This window comes from Enhydra lutris, unplaced genomic scaffold, assembly GCF_002288905.1.
Source record: "Enhydra lutris kenyoni isolate GAN:26980312 unplaced genomic scaffold, ASM228890v2 scaffoldscaffold2, whole genome shotgun sequence".
NCBI lineage: Eukaryota > Metazoa > Chordata > Mammalia > Carnivora > Mustelidae > Enhydra > Enhydra lutris.
In genome coordinates this window covers 1,191,585-1,209,596 of record NW_019154086.1, presented here as the reverse complement: position 1 = coordinate 1,209,596, position 18,012 = coordinate 1,191,585, and the positions used below count along the sequence as shown (strand labels likewise).

At 36.8% G+C, this 18,012-nt stretch overlaps 1 protein-coding gene across 2 annotated transcripts in view; it reads left to right on the top strand.

Moving 5' to 3' along the window:
* Positions 1-18,012, top strand: part of LOC111148745 (coiled-coil domain containing 50) — a 65,088-nt gene that overhangs the window by 28,762 nt on the left and 18,314 nt on the right. For both annotated transcript variants that reach the window (XM_022505543.1, XM_022505538.1), the window contains exons 3-5: positions 193-319; positions 5,109-5,199; positions 13,752-13,869. In XM_022505543.1, coding sequence (XP_022361251.1) covers positions 193-319; positions 5,109-5,199; positions 13,752-13,869 — 336 coding nt within the window. The remainder of the gene's footprint in view (positions 1-192; positions 320-5,108; positions 5,200-13,751; positions 13,870-18,012) is intronic.

Genomic DNA, 18,012 nt, shown 5'->3' with positions numbered 1-18,012 from the left:
TTTACTTAATGGAAAGATGAGAAGAGGAATTCCTCTTTCCCTGTTATATAGCATTATTGAGAGCATACAGTAAAGTTGTGGATGTGAAGCTCTTTTTAATGGAAAAGCTCTTCTTGAGTTATTTTGAGGCATAGTATTAATAAGCCAAAAAAACATGACATTGTCATACCTCTCTTCAATCTTTCTGTCCAGTCGAGCATCATTTGGCATCGAACATTCAGCGGAACCGCTTGGTCCAACATGATCTCCAGGTGGCTAAGCAGCTTCAGGAGGAAGATCTGAAAGCTCAGGCTCAGCTCCAGAAGCGCTACAAAGACCTGTGAGGATTTGGGGGCTGGGAGGGAGTCATGCTGGGACTGGTTTTCTCTGTAGAGTCAGCAACCAGCACAGGGAAGAAGACTGGGTCTATCCCTCTTATGCCTTTCACTATTAGATTATAAATCCTGTAGTGGCTATCCCATAGTTTTCTTTGATTTGAAAATTTTTGTTCATTGTTGGAGCACTTTCTTGGTTTTGGGACATGTGACTTCTGGTATGAACTCTTAACACATGTAACTGTATGACTTCGAGGCATTTGGTCCATCTCTCTGAGTGTATATCCCTTCCCTATAGCATGTGGAACATAATCTCTGTCTCTTTTGCCTCACAGTTTGTTTGGGGGAATCCGGTGAAATACTGGCTATCCAAGAACTTCAGGAATTATTTGGATTCCTTTACTATTTTCTGGTGGTGTTTGCTGCTCTTATTTTCCTTGTCCTTTGCAGGGAGAGGCAGAATCTTCTGGAAAGCTCTGAATTACACCCTTAGTTCTTTTTATAACTTCTGCATCTAACAAAAGTTCTTTCTTAGTCTCCTCCTTTAAGAGTTAGATAAATGTAAAGACCACATCTAAAATCTCTTCCAGCACAAGCTCACAGAGTGCATTTCTTGCCAGTGGCCCCTATCCCTAAATCGCAAATGGTGGGTTTTACTGCATGGTTTTGTTCTGAGGAGGAAAGGTTAAGGAAGAAGTGAAGGGACCTTTAATTTACTGTAGTTCATGTTCGAAGAAACAGGAAAACCTATCATTTTTGCCATTTTGAGGAACGGTTTATTCTTTTGTTCTATTACTCGTAGAAAGAATTTTAGTCATCATTTTGTTAGCTTACTTATTTTCGAAATAAACACTCTTATTGACTCTTGCTATACCTGTCACCATGAAAGGCACTGAAGACCACAGATAGGAATAAAATGTAGCCACTGTCCTTAAGGGCCTCAGAATAAAACTCTGAGTATTGTAAATCTACAGATAACCTGTATAAGCCACATGGAATTGGAGAATACATTTCATGCCTTTGAAGAGGGGAGAGACTGGGAAAACCATCCCAATTGCAGATGATACAATTAATCTGAACCTTGATGGTTAATTAGAAGTATGTAGTCATAGCTGGGGAAAATGATTCTAGCCAGAGGAAGTAAAAAGGAAGACAGGAGGTAAAAGAACTTGGAATCTCATGGTAGCTACACAATGTTCAGTCCTGCCGGACTGCAGAGTGTGAGTAAGGGCCTGGGTAGGGGATGAGGCCAGAAAAGTAGTCAAAAGTTGGACCAAAAGTTTACTTAAGTTATATTTTTAGGAATTTGGATTTTGTAGATTTTATATTATAAACAACAGAGAACCTGTTGGGGTTTTTATTTTGGGGCCTTCTCTGGGTGCTGCTAGGTAGGTGAAGAATTGTGGAGGCAACTGTTAAGCAGTGGTCAAATGAAGAGATGATGAGGCTTGATTTGAGACAATGGAATTAGATTTGACTGGGTGGCTCAGTGAGTTAAGCGACCAACTCTTGATTTCAGCTAAGGCCCTGATCCTAGAGGCAGGAGATTGAGCCCCGCATTGAGCTCTGTGCTTAGGGCAGAGTCTGGGACTTTCTCTTCCTCTGCCCATCCCCCCTGCTCTCTCACTCACTCTCTAAAATAAATAAATCTTTAAAAAAAAAAAAAAAAGCGAGACTTGAGATGTGTGGAGGTTCAGGGTCACAACCAGAGGGAAGATCAGACCCAGAGCTAGAATAATATTCTAGAGTTCTCAGTTATTGCCCTTTACAGGATTCACAGTGCTTTACTCTGAAGGGCAGTTCTGAGGCTGATGCAGAGGTTTACGATCCTAAGTTAGGGTAATGATAGTGAGTATAAAGAGATTATTCAGAGATTATCAAGATAAAACACTAAATATAAATGAGGATTTGCACAGTGATGGATTATAGGTCTTAAATTAGAGGAGAGCCAGGTGTTATATTTCTGCCTGGGACTTTGGGGTTTTGGAGGTATTCCTAACTGAACTAAGTTAGAAAGGACGTTTTTCTGATTTTCACACCCTGGTAATTTTGACATTGCACATCAGTGGATGGATGAAATGCTGTAAATATTAGTGAATTGGAACATCTATCTCACTCCGTCTGCATCCTGGGGTCCCTGTCCAATGTCAGGTTTGGCGGTTGTTGACTACTCCTTTCCCACTTGATTTTTCTTCTCAGGATTCTGTATAATTGGCTGAGTGTACTGGATCTGTTCCTTCATGGAAGTAGGTTTTGAAGTTACTAAGCTCAGGTTAAGCCTCACTTCTTTATATATTTTTAAGTTATTTTTAAAAAATTATTTAAATTCACTTTAGTTAACATATAGTGTATTAGTTTCAGCGGCAGAATTTAGTGATTCATCAGTTATATATATCACCCAGGGCTCATCACATCACGTGCCCTCCTTAATGTCCATCACCTAGTTACCTCATTCCCCCCAACCAGCTCCCCTCTAGCAACCTTCAATTTGTTTCATATAGTTAAAAGTCCCTTATGGTTTGCCTTCCTTTTTGTTTTTGTCTTATTTTTTCTTCTCTTCCCCTGTATTCATCTGTTTTGTTTCTTAAGTTCGACATATGAGTGAATTCCTGTGGTATTTGTCTTTCTCTGATTGACTTGTTTCGCTTAGCATAATACCCTCTAGTTCCATCCAAGTCATTGCAAATGGCAAGATTTCATTCTTTTTAATGGCTGATTAGTCTTCCTGTGCTTGTGTATGTGTGTGTGTGTGTGTGTGTGTGTGTGTGTGTGTGTGTGTGTTATGTGTACACCACATCTTCTTTATCCATTCTTCTGACCATGGACATCTGGGCTCTTTCCATATTTTGGCTGTTGTCCATATTAGGAGGTACATCTGTGTCATTTGGTACCTTTAACATTTGATTTGGCCTTATCTTCTGTGCTGAACTTCTGCTTTCTTCCCATGTTATCATCTGCATATAATTAATAGTTGCTAACTTCTGTACAGATTTTACATGAGTTTGGGAGATCCTAGTAGAGAAATCTTTGAAAACTAAGACCATGATTTTATATATGATCCTTAATTATTAGAAGTGAGTAAATAAAAAGATGATATATAAATAAAAATTGTTCTGAGTAGGTTTTTATTTCTTTTCAGTTCTTTGGTTAGAGTGGTTAAGAATCCTAAAATATTAGACCTATAAGATGAAGTCATTAAGTCCAAATACTTTTATAGCTGATAAATTGCCATCAGAAAGCATGTTTCTCTTCCTTCCGTTTCTGTCTTGTGTGTGCACAACACGTGTACAAACCTGCGTCTGTGCACACATCTTCCACCTACAGCTATTTCCAGGCATGTTGAAAGTGACCCATTTCCATATAGAATAGTCAGAATAGTTTTTATCCTCTCAGTTTCATCAGAATAGAGTATATGGATTTTAATTCCTCAATGGCAGCTAGGATTATTGCCCTCTGCAACACTTTTGAATTAGAAAATGCTATTTGTTAAACACGAGTATACCACCAAGACTGAGACTCACTGAGTATTTTTTTTTTTTTTTTTTTTAAAGTAGACTCCATACCCAGCATGGACTCCAGTGCAGGGCTTGAACTCAGGACCCTGAGATCAAGACCTGAGTTGAGATCAAGAGTCAGACACTTAACCAACTGAGCCACCAAGGCTCCCCTACTGAATATTTTAAGTTCACTTGGCAGGGGGACAATGAAAGGATATATTTGTTTAGGAAACAAACTGCACCCATAAGTCACAAATGTAAACTTATTCCAGCATCTTTTAAACTCTATGCGTGTTTCTGGTCTTTATTCCTCGCAACAGTTTTGTGTAAAAGTTGGTGTCCAGAGCCATCACATTTCAGGAGTTTTGAGCTGTCCATTTACTTTTCTTGAAACCTAAAGCCAGATGACATGTACACTTGTACCCACCTCTGAGAGATTGAAGCCTTATTTTGTATTTGAACTACTAGTTTATAGGTGCTGTTTTAAAGGATCTGTTTCTCTCACCAAAGTCATTCTCTTGTTTCTTTCACCAAAAAGTATTGTGACACTCTGAGTGCAGAGTGAAGATTTCCTCATGTTTGTATCCTCAGTGTTGAGCATAGGGCCTGGACCGTAGCAGGTGTTATTTAAATCTTTGTTGAATGCATGAATACCCAAACAAAACAATCCGTGCTCACCATGGCATTACATTTTATTTTCTTAGGGGCCTGAGTATTAAGGAAACTGGCATCAGCCAAAGAGGTGTCTATTGGGGGAGAGGAGGAATTTTAAGTATTAGTGAAACTGAAAAATACATCTAATTTAAAAATTTATAGAAATAATTTTAAAGTCATACCAGCACCTCTAGGTGATTACAATGACATTTAGTGAGCTATCTCCCAAGTTTTTTCTATGTGTTCCATATCTGTATTTGGATATTTGTGGACATTAATCTCAGTCTGTGTCTCCTTTACATGTTCTTGAGAAAACATGCTTCTCTGTAGAGTGGCCCCAGTATGGTGAAGTGATTTAGGAATGTAGAAAAAGCATCGGACTTTCCATTGTAATGTCGGGGGATTGGATGCTGGTTCTGCCACTTACTTTCTCTGATCTTAGAGACATGGTTTCACTACTCTGGGCCCCGCCTTTTTTGTCTGTAAAATGTGGTAATATCAACCTCTTTCATCACTCTCATGAGGTTTAAGTAAAATAAAAAGTGTGCATGGGCTCAAAGTGAGTATTAGTAAATTATGTTATTTTTAGGAAAAATCATGCCTTATTTTCTTTATTCATACTGTTTTAACCTTTGTTTTTTAGTGAACAACAAGACTGTGAAATTGCTCAGGAAATCCAGGAGAAGCTGACTATCGAGGCAGAGAGACGACGCATTCAGGAGAAGAAGGATGAGGTACAACTTAGATAACTCCCCTCCACCCCAGTGCAGAGGAAGGGCTGCTTTCAGTATTCACAGGCCCAGGGTAGGGTTGCTGGACGGGCAGCAGAGCTCTCATCTTTCGGGTGCATAGTCCAGGTATTCCCTTCCATGGACCACCGTTTATTGCCCCTCAATAACCCAAGTGAAATCTTAAAAAATGATGATAGTTCAACCTAAGGTATGAATTAGTTTCCTAGGACTGCTTTAACAAATTACCAAAAACTTGATGGCTTGAGGCAGCAGGAATATATTCTCTCACGATTCTAGAGGCCAGAAACCCGAAATCAGGGTATTGGTGGGGCCCTGCTACCTTCTGGGAAAGAGGCGTCTTTGCCTCTTCCTAGCTTCTGGTTGCTCCTGACCATCATTGGCATTCCTTGACGTGTCACTGCATCCCTTTAGTCTCTGCCTCTATTGTCACATAGGCTTCTTCCTTGTATCTTTGTGTCTTCTTGTTTTCTTATAAGGGAACCAGTCATTGGATTGAGGACTTGCCCTAGTCTAGTAGGACCGTCTCTTAACTAATTGCATCTGTGAAGACCATTTTTCTGAATAAGGTCCTATTCTGAGGTTCTTGGTAAAAATGAATTTGTAGGGGACACAATTCGACCCAGTACAGGCTGTGTATCTATGGGCTATTCCTATAGTCTTGAGAGAGAAAGACTGAGAAAGAGAGAAAGCAGATCCAAGTGCAGGCTGAACATGAGTTAGGGGGTGTCTTTGTGAGAAGCTAGGAGCCACTGTTATTGTCACTTTACGTCGTTCATGGCTTCACCCTCGTATGAGTGCTGCCTCAAAGAACTAACCCATCTGTTTGATTCTGTAGGTATTTTTAAATTGTATTGTTTTTCCAGCTGAAAAATGACTAAAAGTAGCAATAGCGTTTTGTTGGTAAGAATATTTAAATTTGCAGTTAATGGTTACTTGACTTTGTATTGGACTTTTAGCATTTCTTACAGACAATTCCTTTTCAGTGTGTGTTGATTCTGTGTCTGCCTTGTTTGAAACCAACTGTGCTGTTCTTGGCCACAGATTAATATGTTAAGGAAGAAAATGATTTATAATTTTTAAGAGTAAAATGGCCATATGGCCATATGATTTATTGTATGTATACTCAACTACTTTTTTGGGCTAAAAGGGGGCACTATTAATAATTACATAAACGGGGCCTGTCCTGGGTACCAGCATATGTGATCACCCTGTTAAATAGGTGGGATGAGGGCCATCAGTAAACCAGCCTGCATATACTGCTGCTTCCACAGAGCCATCCTTGTTCCTGTAAGACTCCTTGTTCTATGCCAGGTGAGCGTGAGACACCTGGTATGTGTGTATTTAGCTGTTTCTTTAAGAAACCATGATTTTAAGATAATCAGAACTGCAAGTAAGAATTAAGGATTGCTTTTTATCCTTCCTGTTATCAACACAGGAACTCTTTCTTGTTACAGGATGTGTTACTTCTCTATAGTCAAGACTTTGCTTTGGGGATGAAACTGGGAACTGAAAGAAGTGATTATATTTTCTAAACAGGAAAGCTTCTATTTAAAAAATAAGAGTAATGAAGTTGGCTTCTTATAAATGCTACTGGTGTCCTGTGCTTCCCACCCCCCATTCAGGAAAAATAGGAAAGAAAGAGAAACCAAAACATTTTATTTAGGCATGTAGAATCTAAACAGCAATCACAATAAATAGTCCTGTGGTAATACTAGATAAAGTAAGCAGTTTAGTAATTAACTCTTTTTCAGATGAAGAAACTAAGACTTGAAGAAATCAGTGAGTTGTCCCCAGCTATAATAAGATGCCAGAGAAACGTCTGCACAGTTCAGGTTCCCTGACTGACCATTTCTGACACAGATATCCTGTGACACAACAGAAAACATGTAAACTTTGGAGTTAGAGTGCCTTGGGTCTGAATCTTAGCTCTTTAACTTTTAGCTGTGACTTTCAGAATCTCACTTCACCATATGGAACCTCAGGTTCCAAATTGGAAAAGCCATGATAATGGTACACACTCTGGAGGCTGTTGGGAGGTTTAAGTGAGATCATGTCTGTAAGGCCTCTGGGACATAGTAAGTTAATAATTTCTCTTTCTTTTTTACTTTCTTGCCAGTTGTTTCTACACCATTTGGCCCTTTATAGCAAAAATTTCTCTTATAAAAAGAGATGTGTGTTAAATTAGAAAGGGGGAGAGTAAACAGGCTTAAGTGTATTCCAGTCTGGTGTGATGTGAGCAATCTTCAAGCATCTCTTTGCCTTAATAGGCCTCCCAGCTAGCTTGCCTTCCAGTGCCGTTTTACCTGCTCTGATGCCCCCATTCCCCAGTGCAGTGGAGAGATTAAAGGAGAAATCCAGTTGGGAGATTTCTTAAGACTAGCCTTAAATGCTCCATTCAGCCTCTTTGATTTTCCAGCTGATGCCTTAGATTAGAAGATGCCTACCATGCCGAGATGTTCTCTTATCAAAAAATAGGACTGTCAGCTGACTGGCATGTTATTAATATTAAATGAATAAAATGTGCAGTAGTAAAGCTTGTCGTTGAAGGATGTATGATAGTGTATATTTGTTTATTTTCGTCCCTGTGCCTCGCAGAGGAGACTGAGACTGAGATGGGATAATAGTGGAAGGTTTTCTGCCCAACTCTTAAAAAAACATTGCCTGTTACTCATGAACTGTCCTAATTCTTTTTTAATTTTTTCTCTGTCTGTGCTCTTCTCTTTCCTTGTGGAGTCTGGTTAGCTAGTAAGTTCTTACTTAACAGCAGGGCTGTGGAAAATTCCTCTCTGATTTTCATCCAGATCTCATTTTCAGAGATTTTTGGGGTCAACTCTCTTCAGTAGTTTATAACCCCCCAAACAACCAGATGTAGAATCCAAGGCCTCTTTCCTCTTGGGGCAGAGGATTTTTCCTGAACAACATTGTACATGAGAAGTTACACAACTCTATGTGGGTGAATTACCATATCTGGCTTTGTTTTGGTATAATTTTATTGTGCTTTTTAACAGAGCACAGATGTAAGAAAAATAGCATTTCCATGCAGGAAGACAGATGTACAAAAGTTTAAAAAAAAAAAAAAAAAAAAAAAAAAGTCTTTTGTATTCTTACCAGTATTGTATCCTCCCCTCTCCTGCTTCTCCCCTACTTCCCCCTTCTCTTTCTTTTTTGCTCTTGTCCTTCCTCCCTCCCTCCCTTCTTTCCTTTCCCCCTTTCTTCTTTTTTTCTTTTTTAAACTTTTTTACATAGCGTCACTATAGTAGTTGCATTTCTCTCTAGGCCCCTGTTGAAGCAGGGTTGTAGCCTTCGGGAATACTAGATTGCATGAGTTTGTAACTAAGAAAAGTGATTTAATTTCATTGGGATCATTCTCTTTGGTTACAACATAAGCATTTGTCATTTCATAAAGCTAAGGAATGTGTTTGGTTGATTGAAGTTATTTTTAAATAAAACTCTTAATAAGCATATGTGTGTGTTTGTATGTGTGTATCTATAGATATACATATGTATCTTTTGAACCTAGGTCCAAATATATGTTAATGTGCAACTATTTTAGGGCAAAACTTTTTTTTTGTTTGTTTGCTTAAGTAAACATTAGCATGACCATATTATGAAAAGTCTGTGGCACTAGTCCAACAATTTGAAACCATTTATAATATGAACTGTTCAGAGACAGACTTAGTAACCAATTTACATTAAAAATTAATCTAGTGTGAACCATGGTATTTTTTTAACATTATTAAAGTGATTAGAATTTCATGTTCTAAAGAGTATTTATGTAAGTTGGTAATATTTAGAGCATAGCTCAAATAGCAGTACATTTTAGCTACTTAAAAAAAAAGCCCTATGTTTTGGTACTTTAAAAATAAGATTATACATATATGCCCAGAAAGTGGGGAGTGAGTGGAAGGTTTTTAGTTGAGAAAATTCTTCTCTCTTATCCTGGTCATACAGATGTTTTTACTTCATAGAATTGGTATGTTGTTTTCTGGTCTTACACCCTCTGAAGATTATACGTATTATGAGTTCCCTACTGAATTAGATGATAATTGCTAGTTGATAAGAAGTGTAGCAATATAATGGAATGGTTTTCTTTTTTCTTTTTTTTCTTTCCACTGATCATTTGACAATCACATTTTTAGATTTCGTCAGTTGATTTTATGCCAAAGATTTCCTCAGTTTGAAACCCACTACCATTGAGGAATGGAAGTGGAAGCTCTCAGGGAGAAGTGACACCAATATAAAGTCATAAAAACCAAAAAAAATAGCCTAAGGAATCCAACATAATAGTTTAGTAATTTAAGAAAATATATATATTTATTTGAGAGAGAGAGAGACAGAATACAAACAGGGGGGAGGGGCAGGAGGAAGGGAGAGGGAGAACCCCAAGCCGACTCCCCACTGAGCGTGTAGCCTACAGGGCTCAATCTCAGGACCTGGAGAACATTACATGAGCCAGAATCAAGAGTTGAACACTCAACTTACTGAGCCACCCAAGTGCCCCAGTGATTTAGTAATTTGTCATCTACTTGGGAAAGATGTGTTAGGCTCCTCTGGGCTCCACTGCACCTTATTTGTGATAATGCTTCCCTTAGGGCACTCACCTTTGCATGTCTTAAATTATGCTAATAATTTTGCTTCTAAAACTTAATAGGTAAGAACTTTGAGAGTATTGGCCGTATATGCTGTTTTTCTACAGGTCTGTAGGAGAATGTTTAGCCCATTGAAGGCAGTCAGTAAAACTGTGTTTTTAGTCTTCATAAGCTTTTTAGCAGGTATATGTTGAACACCTCTATTCATGGATAAGGCAGAATCAGAGACCATGCATACTGACAACTGATTTGTCTGTTTTCCTCTGCCTTTTTCCATGACTATATTATCCACTGCCTTGTCTTGATTTATAAACAAAACCTGGAAAACCTACAAAAATAAGTGTTTGGTGGTTTATCTAGGAATAATACAAAAAATATTGCTGTTATTTTTGGTGAGGAAAATCTATTTTGTATAGTTTATTTCAACTTAAATAAAATGTGAATTTTGTTATTAAAAAAAAAACTATGCTTTTATTAAAATGACTTTTTTACTAGCATCTAGAGATCCTTAATTGTGTTTTGTCTTATACTCACAGTTTCACATTTTCAAGATTTGGATACAGTGGTGAATTTTCATTCCAGTAATGTATTTACCAGGAAATCTTCTAATTACGGAGTGTTTTGTGTTTTTTTTTATACATTAGTGCAAATTAAGCCTACCTGATTAATATGATTAATTAAAAAATAATTGAAACTGACTTCAGAAGGGCTTATAAGTTCTTTTAGGTTTGTTTTATTAAGTTATATTTTGTGAAACAGTATATCTATAAGGTTTATGCTTTTTATATTAAAGGCTTCTTTCTCAAAGTAAGTTTGAGTATATTTAGGTTATAGGAAGATAACAGGCTTCTTTTACCAAAGTTTTAAAGTAGGTAAAGGTGCATTTTATGAGACTGACGCGCTGCCTACTGCACTAAGAAGGCACTGGTAAAGGTGCATTTTAAAGAGTTAGATGTAATACATGCTTTCTACTCAGTGCCTTGTGTTTTCTGGAGAACGTTTAGAGACTGGTGTTCTCAGAAACACAGCTTTGGAAATGCTCTTCTAGATCAACCTTTAATAGGAAGGAAGCTGAGGAGGACCAAGGAGGTTGTTTATGTAACGGGTGACTAAGCTGCACACAGCATTGTGACTAATTGTTGTCTTCTGTTTGTTTCAGGGGAAGTTCTTTCTCCTGAAATCACCTCCCTGAAGGCAGGGCACAGTAATGCTGGAAAGTGGGGAGGGGCACGCACTTGGCGAAGCTGCAGCTCTTCACACAGCAGTCACTTGTCAGTGGGGCCCTGATCCTTTCTCTCATCAAGCTTGGGCAGCCTTTCCTCTCACCCAGTCGCAGCTTACTCAAAAAAGAGCTGAGAGCTTAGAAGAACAACAGTTTGGGTGCTAAGGCCCATAACTGTTATTTTCCTCGATGAAAAGCACTGTCTTTGACTAGATAATACAAGGCAAGAAGCGGCATCATCCTCATTTCTTTCCTAGTTCTTCACACTGAGAACTTGGCTTATTACTGTGTATCCATTAGGACAAAATTCAATAGCGGGAGGGCAAGTATAAGGTCTCTAAAGCATAGTTTAACTTAATCATGTCTGCTGGCAGTTGGACCTGGTAATTTTCCCTTATATTTTTACTCCGTTACAGCAAGGGAAATTTCTTGTTTCCTGTAAAGCAAACCGAAATGTTAGGTGCTTAGTAAACATGATAACTCAGGGAAATTTTGCATTTTCTTCCTATTTTGCAATAAGTATAGAGATTTGGGAAACTTTACTATAATAATACTAGCTTTGGGAGAGCAAGATATCTGTCCTACTTCTCTTTCTCTCGAACTGATTGATACATTACTTTATAAGACACCAAATACAGTGAACCTGGCACAGGGGCTATATCTGGTAACAGATTTATTAAAATGATGCATTAGGGAATCAAGCAAGACATTTGACTTTAAGATTGACTGGTAATGTGTGTAATGTGTATATAAATAGATATCTATATGTATATATAGACTATGTAGATATAAATATGTATGTATATCTATAGATATGTATGTACGTGTTTGTGTATACATGACCATATATATATAGAGAGAGAGAGACAAGTAGTTGATTGGTAGAAAGGTATGTGTATTTTGCACAAAATTTATGAGACGCTTCCAACATAGAAATCCATTAAAGACAGTATGTTAATTAGTATATTCATGAGTTTGAATTTAGGTATTCATTTAACATAAGGTTAGATTTGTAAGGCCATTTTGATGAACATTGAAAGCTGAGTATGCAGATAATCATTGCTGATTTTCCTAGCTGCCACATCCATAATGTTCTACACTGACCTGAAAGTAATTCATTTATTCAGATGAATTTTTTTGAAGTTTGCCTTCCAGTCTTAGTATATTCTTCATTTTGACTTATTTAAAAAATTGCAAAAGGCAGAGTAGTAATGAATTCTTGGTTCAAAATTTATATCAACATCTAAGCACTTCTTATATTCCCTATTATAAATATAAAGTAGGCACCTCAAACTACTTGGGATTGTTATTTTTCACAAGTGAATGCTGTTGCACATTTGGTCTATAAGAATCTGGCATCTGGCAACCCCTAGGGACCTTCTTTCCAAAAAAGTGTACATGGAACAAAATTTATGTGCTGTTTTGTGGGTCTTTCATAGAAATAAGCTTCAGATTCAGAACACTGTAACTTTCTAGCTCAAACATTTAGTAAGCCTTCATCCTGTACAGTGTGGACTCCAGAGTCCACACACACTGAGATTGTGTGTAAGGAGGCCTGTGATCCAGTCTCAGACTGTTTTTCTGACTTACCTTTCTCTTTTTAACACCCCACCTCCTGTGTTCTAAATGGACTGTTGGTTGTTCCCAATACAACATTCATATTTTTTCTGAGGTTGTTCTCCCTCCTTACTTTGCCTATTGGAATCCAGTTCTTTATTCAAAACCTAACGCAAATACAAAGACTTGCACTAATTAACTTTTTTTTTTTTTAATATTTTTTTAAGATTTTATTTATTTATTTATTTGACAGACAGAGATCACAAGCAGGCAGAGAGGCAGGCAGAGAGAGAGGAGGAAGCAGGCTCCCCACAGAGCAGAGAGCCCGATGCGGGGCCCGATCCCAGGACCCCGGGATCATGACCTGAGCCGAAGGCAGAGGCTTCAACCCACTGAGCACCCAGGCGCCCCTGCACTAATTAACTTAAGCAGAAATAAGACTTGCCTCTTTTATACTCACATTGATATTTTTACCCTCTTATTGAGGCATTTATGATTTAATTGTATTGTAATTATTTACACATACCTTTGTTTTCAGATGATGATGGTAGTCTTTTAGGGGCAGGGTCAGAATGTTATTTATCACTCAGTAACTGCTAAAAACTTGCCTGGAGATGAAGCAAGGGGGAGAGAGAAAGAATACCGTTTTCTCTTCTTCAGCTAACGACAGTAGTACTCAATGCAAAGCTAAATCAGAATCAACTGAAGAATTCTTTTATAAAATTTTAAAATTAAATTATACATACAATTTATAAAGTTTCATAGATTACTACACTCTTCTCCATCCAGACTTACTGAATCATCAGCTTGGAAAAAGGGCCCACAAATAAGTATTTTAAAAATTATATTGTATAACCAGCTTTAGGAAAACTAGGTTTGTATGTCTCCAGATTGGATTAGGTTTAAATTTAGTTAAAAAAAAAAAAAAAAAGCCTTTCTTGTTCATCTGGATCGTGCACCACTTCTGTTGAGCTATTATGGATGGCATTTGAATAGCATGAGCTTAATACCTGAAAGCCTGGAAAGCTATGGACAGATCCCACAAAAAGCTTGGCAATGGAATATCAAACCACTGACCTACAGGGCTACTGGGTGGAATCTGTTCCACTGTAAAAGGTTTGTTCATTCTCTCGTAATACTGATTAGCATTCTCTCTGTACTTGCAGGACATAGCTCGCCTTTTGCAAGAAAAGGAGTTACAGGAAGAGAAAAAGCGGAAGAAACACTTTCCAGAATCCTCTGGATCCAGTGTTTATGGAGATAGTTACTATTACGAAAATGGAGGTAACAATATGATTTACTCTGTCCTTAGACTCAACCATAAGACACCCCTTTAAATTTGTCTGTAAAGTGACCTCAGGGGCTATGTGGATGATTTGACATGCATTCTGTTGTGCTGTAGCCATTTGGAATGCTGTACTACATTCTAAGCACATAAACTGGGGTGTAGAAAATGGGGTGAGTCTCTGGGCTTGGCTTTTCTCAAGGAGTGTGTGCAGAATGTCCGAAGCAGCAGAGTGCCACGGATTATGAAGATGGTACGTCATACATCAGTTGGGTAACAAAGCTTCTTTCTGTGCCTCTTGCCTATTCAAACATTGACCAATGAGTATGTGTGCTGATGACAAAATTAAATTCTAAGACACTGTGTTCATTATTTGTCCTTGATGCTTCCTTGCTGTTTGACTGCCGTATAGAAATATTCCTGAGGATGAGAAGTCCCTTCTGAATTTCTCTTCTCTAGTGCCTGCTTTTGCAGTGTAGTGGTGGCAATGGCATTGTGGTGGCAATTGTGGTGCCGGTGATTCTTTATCTTAAAAGTGTGTTGGGAAACGAGTATTTGCAAGTATTGTTCTATCTTCTTTAAAGATCTGTCAAAGGAAAGACATTTCTTATAATTCTAGTATCAGTATTTTTTGTAGTTCAGCTTGGAGACCAGACTTAGGTTAACAAGTAAGTAAAACCTAAAGCATCTCCTAAAGAGTAAAGATATTAAAGTCAATGGTCCCCAATGCCCTTGTGAGCTAATTATCAATACTTCTCTATAATTTCACTAGAAAGGAGAAGCAGGTATTTATTTGTCTTTGATGGGTAGAATGAAAGGAATGCATATGTAGATGCTAGGATTACTATAGTTGAGTACAATCTTACCCAGTAGAGCTTGGCTCTACTGCAGTTAATAAGCAGGTTGATTATTTATTGTTTGTGCTCTTCTTCCATATGTAAAATGCCCAGCTCTTTTTTGATAGTCATTTTCCTTATGCTGGTTTTTTAAATGAAATCATGTAGTACATCATTTAAGAAGAAAAAAAAAATATTGCCATATATTTCTGTAGCTAGAGACCAGAAGGCAAAGAGTTTATTCTTCAGCTTTAATTAAAAGCTTAGAAATGTGCTGTCGCATTTTTCATTTGTTTTTTTATTTCTGCTCTGCAATCATGTTCACTGCAAATAAAAACAACCATTTGAAACTATTAAGTCTATAAAAACATTAGGATGGCAAGTAACTAAGTATACTGAAGTATTAATTTTGGCCGTCCTCTGTTAAAACTTTTGCCTAATTTCAGTCAGGACTCAAATCTGGTTGATTTAACCAGAGTGCTGTCATCCTCTAGGGCAGGAGACTATGTTAAGAATTCAGTGGTTTTTCTTAAAGTTTAAAAAAAAAAAAATTGTGAAATTGTGACCTCCTGAGCATATGCATATAAATATTAGAGTTCCTCTTCACTTGTGTTGTTGCTGCAAGTTTATAGTTTGCTGAACATGTGTGATCCTCATTCATTTGCCTTTGAGTTGGACCAAGTTGAGTTCCATAGAAACCACATTATAATTCAGCTCATATGCACAAAGTGTAAAGTGTAATCCTTGTTCCTTTGCAGTGGTCTTTTCCCAACACATAGGGATATTATTTAATCGTACTTCTCTATTTTTATGTATACTATGATTTTTGTCTTAATTACATAATAATTAAAGTAGACATTATAGAAGTGGCTTTCTTTTTAGCTTTTATTTTCTTAAGCGTAAATCTTAAAAATGATCATTTGTAGATTTTCTGCAAATTTGAAATTATCTAAAATGTATGTCAGATTTATATCAGCTGAAATGCTGTGTCTTGTTCATTTGTGAATCCATGTTTTTCTTTCAAAGCCATACCTTTATCATAGGCATATGGATCATTTTTTTTTAAAATCAGGCTTTTGGAGTCACAAGACCTTAGTTCAAGTTTCATCCCTTCTATAGAACAATTGTAGTGTTGGGAAGTTATCTACTGTAATCACAGTAAGCCTTTTTCTCATTGATAAAATGGAGATTTTAAAAATAAATCCTTTACATGGGTTTTGAGAAGATCAAATAATGTAATTTTGGTGAGGACTTAAACTCTTAAGTACTATTGTTTATGCATATATCAGTATTATGTGTATACAACAATATCTTGCGTATCTATACAAAAATCATCTTATTTTGAAAGACAAACATGGAAGCACACAAATGTTTATATATATATATGTATATATATGTCTATATGCATATAAATGTATATACATTGGCTATAAGTAAGTTAATTATATTTGCCAAATAACGTAGTCTCAAGAAATATACAAGTCTCAGTCCTTAACCTGGATAGGGTTTCAAAGGATTCAAGCACATTCCCCCACCTCAGTCTTTTTTCTTTCTGAGGTTTAAAGTTATCACAAGTGAACTAGACAACATATATTTTTTCCTGTCAACTCTGTGAAAATATAGTGAAAGCTCTGTTCTAATTCTTGGAGCACACTTACCTAAAGTAGAAGTATTAATATTAGTTAACTTTTTAGAAAGAGTTAAAAACAACAACAAAACAATCATAGTCTCACTTATCCATGTCAGAAACAAAGCCCTTCTTGTTTTGGGGGGCTGGAAGGCAGACTTCATTCATGCAGCTCTCTGTGGGAACACTGGTATTAACACTAAACCATTGTTCCCTGGATGTGGTCATCATTTAAGTAGCGAGTCAATATTATATTAATAATTCACAACAGTAGTCAATTGGTTCTTTCTCAGTTGTCAAGATATACTTAAAATAATAGTTTGGTAAAAGAATAGATACCTCTATCATAGAGAATAATTGTTCTCTTTCACTTTTATGTAAAAAATAAATTTAATCAAAAGTTCTGTAGATAATTTTGTAAACTTTTTGGAAGACAGCTTTTAATTTAGATGTCATCTTTGAAGCAGATTTTCTTTTCTTCTGGAAAACTCAAGAGGAAATGATTAAGGTTTTGAGAACCCTTATGGCATCAGTGATACATTTAGCATGTATCTCCCCTTCCTCTGTTCCTTTATTTGATTAGCAATAAAAAACTTAAAAAAAAAAACAAAACCCCTAAAAATTAAGAAAATATATAGTTCATTATTTCCTCTATGTCCCATCAAATTGGGGTAGCTTTTTCAAATGCAATTCAGCAAGTGGGTAATTTCAACAGGAAAGGTATCTTAGCTAATTTAGCAGTTTTCTGTGGAATTAGGATGTCTTTTTTTTCCAGAATATATTGAGTCTTAGGAAACATTAAATATGCCTTGCAAAGTGCACAGTAATATCTTTCCTTCATTTTCATAGTATCCTCCTGCCTCAGTGAGGTCTAACAAAAGCACCCCTCTATGTGCTATTTTGTGTTACATTTAGGGACTTGTATAGTTAGCACACACTGCATTTTTATACAGAGAATACAGTATCGACTCATTTTTTGAAATGAATACAGGGATGGAAGTGACTCCTTTTCCTGTATTCTGTTATGGCATCCCTTTTTAATTTTTTCCTCTGGCAAAGTTAAGGAAGTTTGGGAGCAGAGTTGTCTAAAGATAACAGGGTCATTTACTCATTTTAAATTGTCTCTTCCATCCTCTTCCACATTGAACTGCATGGCTGGGAGAGAGTAGGGAAATACTAAAGTCTGGGTCATTTCTCCAAATGAAATGGAAACTAGCAACATTCTGATAGAGATTTATTGTCATTTCCAATAAGAATATTTGAAAGTCTTCCTGGAATCCTTAGTTATCACCAGGCTTAGTTGTTTTCTGTTTTATAAGACTCTCTCAATCCCTATTTTCTCCTCATAGTAGTTCCAAATTGGTTTTATAAGTAGAATTTAACATTTAATGGCTGTGGTTTTTGTTATTGGCAAATATCAAAGTACTATACTAACTCCCTATTCATAATCAAGCTCTTCTTTCAAATTTATTTCACATAATTTTATTTTAGTCTTTTACGTTTTTGACTGAATACCCAGAATCCTTCATGTATACATGGACCATTCCAATAAATGCCTGTCCCCTATTTTCAGTTAAGTTGAAAAAGTAGTCTTCTCCATTTTAAAATACATTAAACTTGGGTCCCTGTCTTTCCTGCATAGTGAGTTCATACTCTCATTAAGTTAACCTGCATTTTAT